The 15,363-nt window shown below is 36.9% G+C and overlaps 1 protein-coding gene across 1 annotated transcript in view; it reads left to right on the top strand.

The window, feature by feature from the left end:
- Positions 1–10,508: 10,508 nt before the first annotated feature.
- Positions 10,509–15,363, top strand: part of LOC121314568 (lanC-like protein 2) — a 52,066-nt gene continuing 47,211 nt past the window's right edge. The window contains exons 1-2 of the mRNA XM_041247982.1: positions 10,509–10,621; positions 11,838–12,053. Coding sequence (XP_041103916.1) covers positions 11,889–12,053 — 165 coding nt within the window. The 5' untranslated portion in view covers positions 10,509–10,621; positions 11,838–11,888. The remainder of the gene's footprint in view (positions 10,622–11,837; positions 12,054–15,363) is intronic.

The raw sequence follows: 15,363 nt of genomic DNA, 5'->3' as shown, positions 1-15,363 counted from the left end.
ACACACTTATTGTGACGTCTATATCACTTATATTAAATTATTTATTTCTGTTTTAAAATTGAACATTTGCATGCAAAAAATATATTTTTTATACAAATATTTAAGAAAGGTCTGGCATGTGTGGGATTTGATGAAACTGTGGCCTTTAGTTTGCAAGCGTGTTGTATTACTATCAGTGCTACACGATTAGTTGAGAAAACAAGCGGTATTTTGAAAGATAAAGTCAGTGAGCTGAGAATTCTCAGGACTTTGGAGATTTTTCAAGTCATCGCCATCGCCATCATCATCACCATCATTCTAGAATTCTGATCTTGAGCTCTGAAAAGTGTTGCTTTCCTGTCAGTATAAAGCTGACTGTGGTCCCTATTGGCTCAAGGAAGTACGATTCCTCTCGATACTGGTTGATGAGAGTAACCCTATTTGTGGTCCCCACTGAACAAACAGGAACATTAATTTCTAAGAATAAGCTATGATGAAGGATAGCCTACGTATGTGTTAAAAGTAAAACATAACTAAATAAATACATTAATAAATATTGAAATAAAATGCATACATAAATCAATACATATACATATATTTATTTCTAAATCTATCTTGATATTTATTTATTTATTTTTCAACTAACTTGTGGTCAAGGTTGCCCCAATTGTTTTTACTAACTTGACTTGTGTTTTTGATGCAAGTTTGATCCGCTTTTATTGTGCCTGAAAAACACAAGCCAAGTTAGTAGAAACAATTGGGGCAACCTTGGCCCCCACTGGTTTTACAGTTGTGCCTGTTTGCTTTGTGCTGGGCAAGGCTGCCCCAATGGTTTCTGGAAACTTGGCTTGTGTTTTTGATATCTCCACTTTAAATGGCTGGGCACGTGTGATAACTTGCCATTTTTTCACATTTCCAATGTGTTTTTGTTTCAGATTTAGACACGAGGTAGATAATGTGTCATTATGAGTTAGAACTTTCAAATTATTTGCATATTTAACTGTACTCATGGCTACCCAAAGTGCTTGTGCAACTGAGTAAGAGTCTGCTCTTCAGTTCAAGTTGCCAGTCATAAATATATGTAACATAGGCTGGATCAGATAACATGTTTTTTTTTTTTTTAATATAGAAGTAAGACCTAGCATCGTGTAGTGATTTATCACTTTGGACTAAGTTTTTTGCTAGGAATGCACTTCTGTGCACTAGATGGCATGTGACTTTACTAATATAAAGACAATTTGCCTAATCTAGCCTACATTACAGATGTCTATGACAAGCAACTAGAACAGCGTTCCTGAACTCGTATTACAAAGGACCTTAACAGACTATTTTAGTAATTGCAATACTTACAATCACTCAGAATGATTTTACAAGTCATACAAATGTAAGGGGACAAGAAGTTATTACCTCTTAAAGTGGCAATATGTCACTGTGGCAGGGTAGAAAAGCCCTACACATAAAGAGGGGGCGGGGCAAAGCCCTGCTTGTAAATACATGCATTGTTTGGTGTTTATTGGTGATGGGAGAATGTATTTAAAGAATGCATTGCTTGGGAACGGGTGAATTTGTGTGTATTTTAAAAATGTATGGTGTTGTGTTTATTTAAGACGAGTATGTTTTGATATGATTTGAAAGCATTTTGTATTTATTTAAAATGCGATCTTTTGTTATTGTGTGACAGCATCGATGGGGTTGAAGCCCCTTCCCACAGAACTCGTGTAGAATGTGACCATCTTGGAAATGGATTAACTGAGTGGAGCTTTTGTTGCTCTGGGTGGGTGTTCAGAGGAGAGAACGAGAGCGAGCGGAAGCACCAGCAAGGTATGTGTTTGTGTTCGAGATTTGTTTTGTTTAAATCTTTTATTTTTGCTCTGTGAGCGGTGTTTTTTTTTTGTTTGTTAAAATATTTTATTTATTTTTTGTTTAATAAAAATGTCGCCGCTGAGCGCCTTTCACCCGAGTACCTGCCTGAGTTGTCTCTGTCAACTGTCTGGTCTGGGAACCTCACACTCAGCTACCCTGTCACAGTTACCATAAAGAAATGGTGTATATACAAAATAATTGCTCTGTTTTGGGTTGACAGCTGCACGTGCCAATCAGATTCCAAAAGGTAATTGAGCTTTAATGGTTTTATTCTGAAATATTGATGGCCTAGCTAGATGATTGATTTTACATTTTACAGTTGCTCTAAAAGGTGTTTAGAATTGCTAAAGGTGCAAGACTACGAAATTCCTAAGAAATTGTATGCGCATTTTATCTGTATTTTACACATTGATGTTGGATTGTTTCATTATATATGTAGGTCAGTGCATAGCTAAACCAGTATGGATACTCTACATTTTCAATCATACATAATCCCTGTGTGGCACAATAATGCATCTGTCCTGGACAGAGGGCCCTCTTCACAACATTTTAAGGACTGTTTTTAGGAAAGTGTTTTTTTAAGATAGTTTATTAATTTGCTCAAATTAAACAGTGCTTTCAAAAATGAAAATAACTTCATAAACTGAAAATGCAATTATTTGAATAAAAATGAGCTTTAACAAAATAGGCCTTAACAATTGATTCCTTGAAACAGTCCTTAAGGTTATATAGAACAGAAGCCAGACAGTCCCCTTTAGAGGTAATATTCAACTCTGCGTCATTTTCCTTTCCCACAGTTAAAGCAGTTGGCACAACATGTGTCTAATATCCTAAGTGGACTAAGTGGCACTCTGTCAATACATATTCTAAAAAGTTGCACTTCAGAGACTTTTATAAAATGAATTAAATGCAAAACAAATAAAGCATTGAACTGCACAGTGATGCATCTTGCAGTGAAAATTGTACTGAATCTTATAAATGGAAGGGCGAATTCATTTGTAATACCTTTGGGACTACACCATTAACATTTGTATTTGATCAAGCGACATTAAAGACAGCTGGTACTGCAATCCACAGACAGTGAGTTGGACGTGAGGATACATAGTGGTAAAGGTCAGAGATTTTAAATGGCTCTGGTCCAAGACGTGAAAGGCATTATAATTACAATCCCTTGCCAACCTTTTAAATGAGATTTATCATGATTTATAAAACGTGAAATATAGTCTCACCAATCTGGACATTTATTCAATTTCATTATGATCTACACTTGCTTAACTATGCAGGTATCTGATATTGCAAACATGCTTCAAAAGAAAACAGGGCACATTTCAACTAACCTTTAGCCTTTATTAGATTTTTTTTAAAAAGGATTACAAGGTTTATTCAGTTATATAAAGATATCAACAACAGGGAGAGCAGACCAACCAAGAACCCTTCAACCAGTTATCTTGTTTGAAAGGAGTGTGAAAGAAAAAAAAATATGCTGGTACTGTAGATTAGATAGCATATCTAAATGTATATTAAAGGATTGTGCTAAATAAAGCAAGTTTAAGGTGTGTATAGAGCAATGACCAACACAGCATAGTATAATACAGAATACTTCAGTAAGAGAGCAAGGGGACTACAACTGAACTGTAATACATGTGTGTATAAAAATGCCCTTATAAAAATGTACCATTTGTACAGTATTTCTTCAGTTTATTTAGCCAATGTTTTTTTTTTTTTCCCAATGTATTTTTAAATTTGCCTTACCTTTGCTTTACAATGCTTATCTATGCTTTATTACATGTTGCTATGTATATAGTCTTGGAGACTTTTATAAAGGCACAGATATTAAAAGTATTTGTCTGTTTATTTGTTATGAAGATCTATTAACAGCCATTAACAGATTACTTTAATTAATCACCCTTACAATATTGGCTTTTGACTATTGAAGTAATTTGTTGTTCCTTCTCTAGACTCTTAATTCATTATAATGTAACATATCTTATACAAACCTCAGTTTAACAACATACAGAAGAAATACAAATGAAAATTATTTTTGTAAAAGGTTTTTCATTTTACAGACCTCAACCCAGCTTATTTGAGCAGAGTGTTAGTATTTATCTTTATTGATTTTCTTAAAATCACATGGTCTTTTTCTATATGTAGCAACTCGTTTTTAATTTTTCTGAAGAGATGTATCTGCAAAAGTATAATACATGATGCAGTTAAACTGAAGACTGTTCTTATGAAGCTGTATGGAGTTATTGTTACTGAAAATATTGCTGTACAACAATGGAAGGATTATCCTTACGTTTAACTGCCATCGATGTAAGTAAATAAAACGTATTATTTCTGAAGTTTGAAAAGTCTATATGCCTGGAATTATTCTATATGAAATAAGAAGTTGAACTGGATGATACATCGTAAAGCCTACCACTCCCTCCTCTTCAATTTTCACTCTGCTCTGGAACTAGCCAAACAGAATAATTCCTAGCAATCATTACTGCTCTGGCCCCCATCTCCCAGCTCTTCTCACCCCTCAATAAGTTACTCCATCCCTCTTCCTCATCCCAATCTCTTTCCCTCCCAACTCTCACTGCTACTGATCTCTCTGAATACATTACTGCCAAAATCAATACTATTTGTCTACACCTCCTGACACTTCCCCAGACAAGCCCCACCTCCAGCTCCCCATCCCACCTCCTCCTGCTCCTAATGTCCTCTAGTGCTTTCCTCCCTACATCCTTACCTGAACTCTCCTCCATTACTGCCAAGGCCCCCCCCAGCCTCATCCCCCCTGGGCCCTCTCCCTCTCTCCCGCATCCCCCCACTGCTCCCTCTTATCCTCCTTACCTAGTCTCCCTCTTTAACGCCTCTCTCTCCACTACCCACACTGCACAGTTTCCACTCTTCCCTCAAAACGCATCTCCTCCCTGCCCTTTCTACTGATACTTCTGGCCCCTGACCTCCTGTTTTGACCCTGCTTGCCTGACCCTGACCCAGCCTCTGGCCCTCTGCTTTCATTTAAACAACTAATCTGTCTCCCACCCTGGCCAAATAAACTGACATTCTTTTTTTCATCCATTTTTCTTGATTGTACCGTTTTGATTAAACTTGTAAAGTGCCTTGGCTAAAGCCGCTATAAAAATGTAAATAAATAAATGAATAAAATAAGTGCAAAAGAAACGTATTACAAACTCTGAAGGGGTACATTGTTAATTAAGAAGCCACCACACATTCCAGATTTTATTCATTTGTCCTGGTGATATATTTCGAGCTTTTAACACATCTTCATGTAAATTTCAGTTTTCGCTTTCGAGCATCCTCATCACCATGGTAAGTACCAGGCTGAGGTCTTTGTGTGCCATTCATTTTCTTTTAGAATGTGTAACCTACACACGCTGACTCAAACACGCTATTTATTGTGAGAGGTGTGTAATTCTCCACCGCTAATTGTGGTGAGTGGCATTTAAATTGTTTGATTGCGGAATCGCCTGCTTTACCTAATTAGTCTTATAAGATTTTTTTTTTTTTAATTTTTTTAATTTTTATTTTGATGATGAGTGCCGCCATACTGAACACAAACATTACGTGGCTTTTTGCAGTCAGTTTTTCCCCCTTTATAAATTTGGGCCTGAGTGTTGTACATATCTTCCCTGTGGAACTAGCACCAGATGTTTTTCTAAGGTCTACACCTTGCCTCTGTGGGTACACATTGCCCTTGTGTTTATTTTGTATTTGTGGTGTCTTATTATTATTTAAATATACTGTTTTGTGGTTGTTTTAAACCAGGTTTTATTATTATTGTTTGACAGCATGGCTGTGGTTAAAATTCCCCATCCAGCTAAAACTTGTGAGAATGTGTGGTCAGCAGCTAATGATTTATTGACAAATTGGCTGTCGACCACGATATAAAAACCAGCAGCTTTTGCTGACCAGGGTTGGGTGTTCAGAGGAGGAATGAAGCAAAAGAACTGAAAATATAGAAAACAATTGCTACTCGTGCTGGATTTACACCAGCATGATAGTTGTTGGATTATTGTAAGTATTGTTTTGGCCATTGTGTCGCTTTTGTTTTGTTTTGTCTAATTATCTACTTGACCTATTAAATACGCGCTTAGCGCTTCGACCTGCAGTACTTGTCTGTCTCTTCTTGATGTGACTTCACCACCAAGCCATCCTGTCACAATCTGTCATATTTTTTACAATCACATACTGTGGCTGTAATGTGATTTGTACTTGTAGCCATGCCAGGTACATATGTTACTGATATACTTTGTTGCCACCTTTTTTTCTCCACTCCACTTCACATGTTTTTTTTTTAATGAATTTTGGAGCTCATGAAGTCCATTGCTCATAAGGTTTGTTCTGGAGGGGGTACTGGAGCTGATCAATATCCATCGAATTTTTTAATCATTCTTTTTAGACTGTCTGCAAATATGCCTAGTGGTACTAACAAATTGTGTAGTTTGGGTCTAGGCATAGCAGACTCCTAAATAAATGACATCACCTAGCCCCCTTTTTACATTTCACCTAACTATCACTTATTTTATCACTTATTTTATCATTTCACCTAACACACTTATTTTATTCATGTTTTAAAACTTGAACCAGTAAATATGTAACAACAGTTGAGATTGACTGTCTCATTTAGGTCACCTTGGAAACAACAGAAATGATACTGTTATGGTATACAATATCTCCTTTTCACCTCATTTAACATTGCCATTAGTTTGGCATGGTTCTTAGTCTGGATGAATTACCACCTGCAAAGTGCTATTTGTTGTGTTGCCAGGCAATCATACACACCAGTACAATGCCTTTAAAATTCATAATTGAATTGAATGATAACATTTTGCAAGGCAATGCCTTTGTTGCCTTATTATTTGTCTTTACATGTACATCAGAGTAAACAGACAGATGAACCACAGAGCTGAATGTTATTTCAAGGTCAGTAACAGAGCTTCATGCCAAAGCACCTGAATCCCATCCTTCCTGGATATTGTCAATATTCTGTGAACAAAATACTGAGATAGTTTGTCTAAAAATGACAGATTCAAAAAATGGACTGAAGATTTGCAACATGAAGATATTATTGAACAAGTTATTGTCATTTAATTAAACTTGCTGTAACTTTTAAATACAAAATCTAATGTCTTAGCACTGGACTGTCCAGTTGGATACTGGACAATTTGCATATAAATTATTTTTATATTTATGTATGTCCTTTTATGACCAAGTACATGGGAAGTACATGGGAAATTAGTTCATTAGCAAAAAAACCCTTACAATTTGCATTAATTGTCTTTGAATAACTTTAAATGCATGCACCGTAGTTACATGGTAATTAAGTTGTACAAAATACCTTAGCAACACCCAAATGTAATTTCTTATTACCACACACTCATTTGTGTAATTACCTTGTTATTTTAATAAACTGGGTGATATATTGCAATATATAAATTAATATAATAACTAAAACAAATAATCAATTAATTTGAACTTTAACAGTTGTATACAATATATTACAGTTCAGTTTCTGTGTATATTAAAATAAAATCTCCTCTCTCAAGCTATAACATATAACATTAATATAAATATCGACAATAGTCATTTTTATGTGTATTTTAAATGGTGTATTAAAAAAAAAAAAAACAGTTATTACAGAATCATGTTCAAAATTAATAAATTAATGAATGTCTGTACTGCCCTTATGTTTGGAATAGCCTCCAAAGAAGGTTCAGGTGCTTAGTAAAAAATTCTCCACAGCATCATCTGAAAATTGCCAATTTTATGGCAATGTACATGTTTCAGTTGAAAATGTTATGAATGGTGTGACAAGGTAGCTGAGTGGATATAGGTGCAGAGGTGATGCAGTGCAGGAATGACCCCTTGGTAAACGAGTGCAACTGTCTCTTCCATCTGCGGCTGCTACGTCGTTTCCCTTCCGGGTCAATACGTTCTTGCAACTGAGTCTTGCCTTCTTCTAGACTGACCGACTTCCCAACCCTGGGAAAGAACTGCCAGGCCAGCCTGTCCAAAGAACTCTGTTCTCGCTGCTTAGCACCCTCACAGGTAGGGAGGGAGATTTACAACTAAGGTTCATTGTATTTCTGTCACAATGGGCAATAATTGTTCTCTTATCTGCCTATTTCAGAGACTGCAGGCAAGCATGATTTAAATCGTCCAGTCTGCTATCTTTTATTGATCTCAAGAAAGTCAATGTGGAACTAGCGCCAAGTGTTTTTCAAAGATCTTTCCATGCAATGACCAGGCCTAACCCCCTGAAATCTCTGTTAGAAGACTTTTTGTGTGGAAAGACACACCTAGAAATTTAACATTTCAGTAATAACAATCCCTTTTAATTCAGCTTTTCAACAGCAACAAGAGTATTCAAATATAAAAATGAATACTCTGAGTAATGAAATAATCGAATGGCATGATATTCTTTTACATTGTTATTTTTTTATTTGGAAACTGTTACGTTTCTGAACGGTGGACCCACCCCTAATCACATACGCAACCAGAATGTTCCTAAAAAGAGCCCTTTGCCCGTGCCTCCCTGTTGTTTTTTTTTTTTTTTGGTCCCCCACCCCCTGCCTCCACCTTGCAGTGTGCCTTGTCCATGGTGCCTCCTGCTGCCCACTGACTATAGCTGTCATAAATCATCATGTCACAGTTCAGCCAGGTAACGGGGAGGGGGTTACACTGTCAATAACTGTTAATAATCATCACATAAATAACACTTCATCACCACATGGGGAAGGTGGCCCAGAGTGCCACTGGCACGAATGTCATTAATCAATAATCATTACATCATAATCAGCCAGTACACGGGGTCAAACGCAATCAAGATTTGGTCAAATCAATATTTGGTGGATGTCTCCTTTCTGAATGGAGAAATTTAATCTTGATTTGCCCCAGCTTTAGACTTCACCAATGAAGCCCATTTTATGTTAATTTATAGTGTACCCTCCTCTCTTCTTGGGACGCTCTTATGATAGAAACTGATGTAAAGCTCCCAGCTATATTAAATAACATCAATATTTCATTATGGTATTAACCTTCTCAACACACTAAAAGTCTGCTTCAGAAGGACAGTACTTATTCAGATGAAGTGAACAACGTAATGTACATACTTTAGAAAAAACAAAATCAAACAGAACATCTATTGTTAATATGCCACAGCATTCACGATAGCTATTTGTATTTACAGAAAAGTGCAGGTCCCATGCATTTTTATGGTTTGGTATTTTACAGATTAAACATAAGCATCCCTTGAAAAAAAATCAAGAGAACCATAATTGCACTGCTGAAGGATCTAGCCAAAATATTGCCTATAAATTGATTTGTTAGAGAAGTTTTACCTCCTAATCTATAATGGTGTTTTGAAACAATGGTATATGTCTATTTGAGTGTATCTCTGTCACATTTTTTTTTTTTAATTTAGCAGTCGACAATTATTTTTTTTTGTATTTTCTTCCAATTTAGAATCTCCAGTTACTTTTAGGCTCACCACTACCACCCCCGCGCTGACTCGAGAGCAGCGAAGACGAACACACGCTGTCCTCCGAAGCGTGTGCAGTCAGCCAATGGCTTCTTTTCCACACACTGCAGGCCCATCATACAGCTACCTCAGAGCTACAGCTTCGGAGGACAACGCAGTGCTGGGTTGCTGGTGCGTGGTGAGCTGAGGACACTGGCCAGCCTAAACCCCCATCCCCGGGCGGCATCTGTCACATTTTTTATAAGCAAATACTGTGGCTGTAATGTGATTTGTATTTGTACTTGTAGCCATGCCAGGTATTTATTTTACTGATATACTTGTTTGCTGTTGCCACCCTTTCTTCTCTACTCCACTTATTACTGTATGTACTGCAATATTAAGAATTTTATTACTACTTTGATGCAGGATATATTCACTAATGTTCAATTATTTCCTGTCCGTTTAAAGGGGTTGGGTAATTAATGCTTTGATTTAGCCAGCTCAGCTCTACCTTCAGTGCATGTTGCAATAGATTGCTTTTTCCATTTTAGATGTGTGTAGGATGTGTTGCACAGTGACTTTAAAACTACTAGTGTCTGCTCATTTTACAATATTTAGCAATCCTGGTTTTAAAGGAAACGTCATAAATTCAGAATCAAGCTCCATTTAATGATGTTTAATTTATTAAATTAAAAAAAGAGCAATGCACACTAGGTGCTGTTCACATATTCACTTCAAAGTCATAAATTACATTTAGTCAAATATGTATAAAAAAAATAAGCAAAACACAGTCTTAGCACAATGCCAGCCCAGACAGTGGCACTGAAACAAATTTTAAAATGGGGGTACTGAAAGCCATTTAACAAAACTGTAACCCCTGTATATAATGGAAGCCATGCAATGCCAGGGGGTGCGGTAGCAGCACCCCTATTTCCAGCGCCCTTGAGCCCAGAAGGAACTTTTTGCACTTGCTTTTACTCTTAAACATCACGGTAACAATATAGTAAAGTTATTTTTAATCCATTAGTGTTCATTTAATCAGTAGAGCAGAAGCACCACCATCTGCTCTCTGTAGCTGTGACTGGAATTTTGACAAGATCGGTGGAAGTCAGCGGTGCTAGTGCGGGTAGTGTAGTGGCTGCAGCCCTCTTCCGGTAGGTTTGTCAATAGCTAGGATTTACGAATTTCAGGACTAATATCGTACTGTTAGAGGAAAACCCGGGACCTGGAAAAAAGAGGCTATTTTTGTTTGTTTGTTTTTCTTAGAAAACATATAATTTGATACTGAAGAGGGATTCTTAGTTGAAGGTATGACTTGTTTCAATCAGACTGGACGTGAATGAGAAATTAATTTAAGCGAATGGGTTTTGTTGGAAAGCTGTGAGCTACAAATTCTGGTCTCCACAGAGCTTTTGTTTCTACGTTGATTCTGTCGGTACGTTTGGAAACCAAGACACATTTTTGTTTTTGAAGAGGCTTGTTTATCCTGCAGTGGGGAGGCAGCTGTGGTTGTATTTTGTAGATTTCTTGCTAAGAGAATTATAAAAGGAAGCTGCTCTTTGCATTTGGCTATACTGCAATATGTGCAATAACATTTAAATAAATTGCAAATTTGTTAAACGTTTTTTTTTTTTTAGTTTTTTTTTTTTTTAGTGTGGTATGAGAACGTGCTTGTATCCTTAGAACAGTAGATGAATTATAGCCTATCTGTGTGTACACGATATATGTATTATTGTAACCAGAATTTGATTATCTATCGCAACCGAGTTGTTGCGGTGTTAGCTTGTTGCAGTCATTCATAATGTATGTATGTATCTGAATTGGCCTGTGTGCATTTCTGCTAAGTCCTTGATTTGTCTGTGAAATTAGTTAAGGAAAAGGTTTAAGGGATACGAATACGGTACTTGTCACACTTCGTTAACTTAAAAGCCAGTGCAGATGTTGGAATTGTATACTGTGTGGTTTTTAATGAATTTGTTTCCCTTTGTGTAAATACTGAAAGTCGTCTAATTTTTTAGTGAAAATGCTGCAGTTGATATAATGTTATTAGAGTAGACCTACGGGTGGTGTGAAAATGCATTAATTCATTAATTCCCACCAGTGAATGAGTTATTGTACAAAGTATAGGCAATTCCTATGCATAAAAAAACAAAAAAAGAAAAAGAAAAACAAAACAAAACTAACAAAAAAATAAACTCTCAGCATGTTCTTCCATAGCAAATACTACCACTACTACTACTACTACTAATAATAATAATAATAATAATAATGTGAGGATAGTTGAAGAGTGCGCTTATTTTTTTCTCGCCATTACATAGCCCTAAAATAATAATAATTTTTAAAAAATTAATCTGTTTGTATTTATTTATTTTTAATCTTGGAGGTATTGTCTGTGCAGCTTCATTTTTGTCTTCTATCCAAATATTAACTTCCACGGCGTTGCACTCAAAACCATAGACTTGACTTGTATGTGTCGAGCTAGATTTGTTAATTTGCAAACGCTTTTGTTTCTGCGCCTCAATAGTCTCCTGTAAAGTGATCCTTATAGTTTTGTCCGTGGCGCGTTTCCGTGGCGATGGGAGACAGCATGTCGAAGCGGATGAAGCTGGTGACAGGTCCTGAATCGGAGATGGAGGAACGGTCTTTTTTGAATCCACATCCAGACTGGGACCAGGGCGCTTTCACAGCTGGTACTGCTGGTTCCGAAAGCGACAGTGAACACTTTGATTCAAACGGCAAGGTAAGTGTAAATGATGTTTATGTTTCAATTTATTGTGACGCACTAGTATACAACGAAAGCAATGGGTTATGGAAATACTAGGGCTTGTTTTGTAAACACAGTCCATCAGCTGGCCCTTATAGACTTGACGTTTTTCAAATATGACTGCTATAATTCTATAGTAAGGTACAAACTTGGGTGTATTAAAGTTCTTTAGAAGAGTGCAAAGTCACTTTAAGTAGGGCATTTAAATGCACCCAAAATACAACCTTAGAAGTTAGATAAGCAAACATCTTCATGCTAAAGTCAGTTCTGATATATTTTTGTCACATACATATTATATACCGTATTACTTCAATCGGGCGCCGCGGCGTTTATTTTAAATTGATCAAAATGACTGCGGCTCTTAAACGAGGGAGGCGATTATACGAGTGCGGTCTTTATTAATAATACTATGCTTTACAAACGCTGCAATGTTTTATTACATGATTTAAGGCATTTTAGAAGCGGCGCCGTGAGAGACTCTGATCAGCAGCACTATACTCTTGTGTGTTTTTGGTGCTGAACACAGTACATTTACTGACAGTTAATAAGAGCCTATTAGGTGGGAGTTGGGAGGGCAGGGGCGTACTGTACCCGCGAATCAGGAGTGTGTATTCGTTGTTAAGGGGCGGGACAATGATGGTGTGGCAGTTAAGTCCAACAATGTGCGTAGATGTTTTTCTGTACAAAAAAAAAAAAAAAAAAAAAACCTCAGAATATCAGTTTGATTTCTGTAAAAACTCAATAAATCCTACTTGGTTATTTTTTTCTGACTGCAACATGTTTGTTTGTAACTTCTGTGCAAGAGAAACTGAAACTAAATCTTCTCATAGGTAGTAAGCACATTGTTTTTGAGTGAGTATGGGAAATACAATTGAACTGAAAACAAAACAACAAAACCACCGATAACTTCAGAAGGACTGCTGTTCTGTACGTAGTTTATCTTGGATTTCCTTTCAAAACTACCATAACATAAAACGTGCTTACTATGTGTGCGTACATTCGTTTGTAATTTACGTGCTAGATTGAGGCTCCGTCAATTCGGGGGCGTTACATGTACATAGTCAGTGTTGGGGGTTTATTTGTTTATTGTGTGTTTTTTTAGTAGGGGGAGAAAAAAATACCTCCATGTTTCTTTATTGATTTCGACGTTTATTTGAGGGCGGACTCTATGATAAAGCTGATATACGACTGCGGCGTCAATACGAAGGCGTCATTAATACGAGGGAGGCGCCAAATTGAAGTAATACGGTATATGTACAATAACAATTGATGCACATTTCCGTAACTGTAGGCATGGTTGATGTTCATAACCAATGCTTCTCGTTGGTTGGTCAATGTCTGTGGCCTGTGTTGACCTTTTTTTTTTTTTTTTTTTTTTTTTTTTTTTTTTAAATAACAGTTGTTATTACAACACACACTGAAACTGAAAATTTAACTATTAAGTAACCCTGTAAGTGGAGCTCGTAAGAGTTCGTCAACCCGCTGTTGCACCCATTACTGCTACTGTAAGCTGGCAACTTCAGATGGTCAGTGTTGTGGAAACGCGATGTAGATTTAAATTCATTCACTGTGATCTGTGACGTGAAGTCCTGTGTGTTGCAAATAGGTATGGCCACTTTTTCATAGGACTATGGGGCATTCTGATAAAGGAACTCTTACTTTTCTACAGCAGTAACAGGTCGTTAGCTTTTTTGCTGATATATACACAAAAGAAAGTTTACAAACGAGAGGAGGCCATTCGGCCCATCTTGCTGGTTTGGTTGTTAGTAGCTTATTGATCCCAGAATCTCATCAAGCAGCTTCTTGAAGGATCCCAGGGTGTCAGCTTCAACAACATTACTGGGGAGTTGATTCCAGACCCTCACGATTCTCTGTGTAAAAAAGTGTCTCCTATTTTCTGTTCTGAATGCCCCTTTGTCTAATTTCCATTTGTGACCCCTGGTCCTTGTTTCTTTTTTCAGGCTGAAAAAGTCCCTTGGGTCGACACTGTCAATACCTTTTCGAATTTTGAATGCTTGAATTAGGTCGCCACGTAGTCTTCTTTGTTCAAGACTGAACAGATTCAATTCTTTTAGCCTGTCTGCATATGACATGCCTTTTAAGCCCGGAATAATTCTGGTCGCTCTTCTTTGCACTCTTTCTAGAGCAGCAATATCTTTTTTATAGCGAGGTGACCAGAACTGCACACAATATTCAAGATGAGGTCTTACTAGTGCATTGTACAGTCTTTTTCTAGGTCTTTTTCATAGATTCCTTCTCCAATTTCAGTATCTCCCATATGATATTTATAATGTACATTTTTATTTCCTGCGTGCAGTACCTTACACTTTTCTCTATTAAATGTCATTTGCCATGTGTCTGCCCAGTTCTGAATCTTGTCTAGATCATTTTGAATGACCTTTGCTGCTGCAACAGTGTTTGCCACTCCTCCTACTTTTGTGTCGTCTGCAAATTTAACAAGTTTGCTTACTATACCAGAATCTAAATCATTAATGTAGATTAGGAATAGCAGAGGACCTAATACTGATCCCTGTGGTACACCACTGGTTACCACACTCCATTCTGAGGTTTTTCCTCTAATCAGTACTTTCTGTTTTCTACATGTTAACCACTCCCTAATCCATGTACATGTGTTTCCTTGAATCCCAACTGCGTTCAGTTTGAGAATTAATCTTTTGTGCGGGACTTTGTCAAAAGCTTTCTGGAAATCTAAATAAACCATGTCATATGCTTTGCAGTTATCCATTATCGATGTTGCATCCTCAAAAAAATCAAGCAAGTTAGTTAGACACGATCTCCCTTTCCTAAAACCATGTTGACTGTCTCCCAGGACCCTGTTACCATATAGGTAATTTTCCATTTTGGATCTTATTATGGTTTCCATAAGTTTGCACATAATAGAAGTCAGGCTTACTGGTCTGTAGTTACCTGGTTCAGTTTTGTTTCCCTTTTTGTGGATCGGTATTACGTTTGCAATTTTCCAGTCTGTCGGTACCACCCCTGTGTCAAGAGACTGCTGCATGATCTTGGTTAGCGGTTTGTAAATTACTTCTTTCATTTCTTTGAGTACTACTGGGAGGATCTCATCCGGCCCAGGGGATTTGTTTATTTTAAGAGCTCCTAGTCCCTTTAACACTTCTGCCTCAGTTATGCTAAAGTTATTTAAAACTGGATAGGAACTGGATGACATGTGGGGCATGTTGTCAGTATCTTCCTTTGTAAAAACTTGTGAAAAGTAATCATTTAATATATTTGCTATTTTTTTTTCTTCATCTACGATTTTGCC

The sequence above is a fragment of the Polyodon spathula genome, chromosome 4 (assembly GCF_017654505.1).
Source record: "Polyodon spathula isolate WHYD16114869_AA chromosome 4, ASM1765450v1, whole genome shotgun sequence".
In the NCBI taxonomy this organism is placed as follows: Eukaryota; Metazoa; Chordata; class Actinopteri; order Acipenseriformes; family Polyodontidae; genus Polyodon; species Polyodon spathula.
Note: the sequence above shows the minus strand (reverse complement) of the source record. Positions and strands in the feature narration are given on the sequence as shown.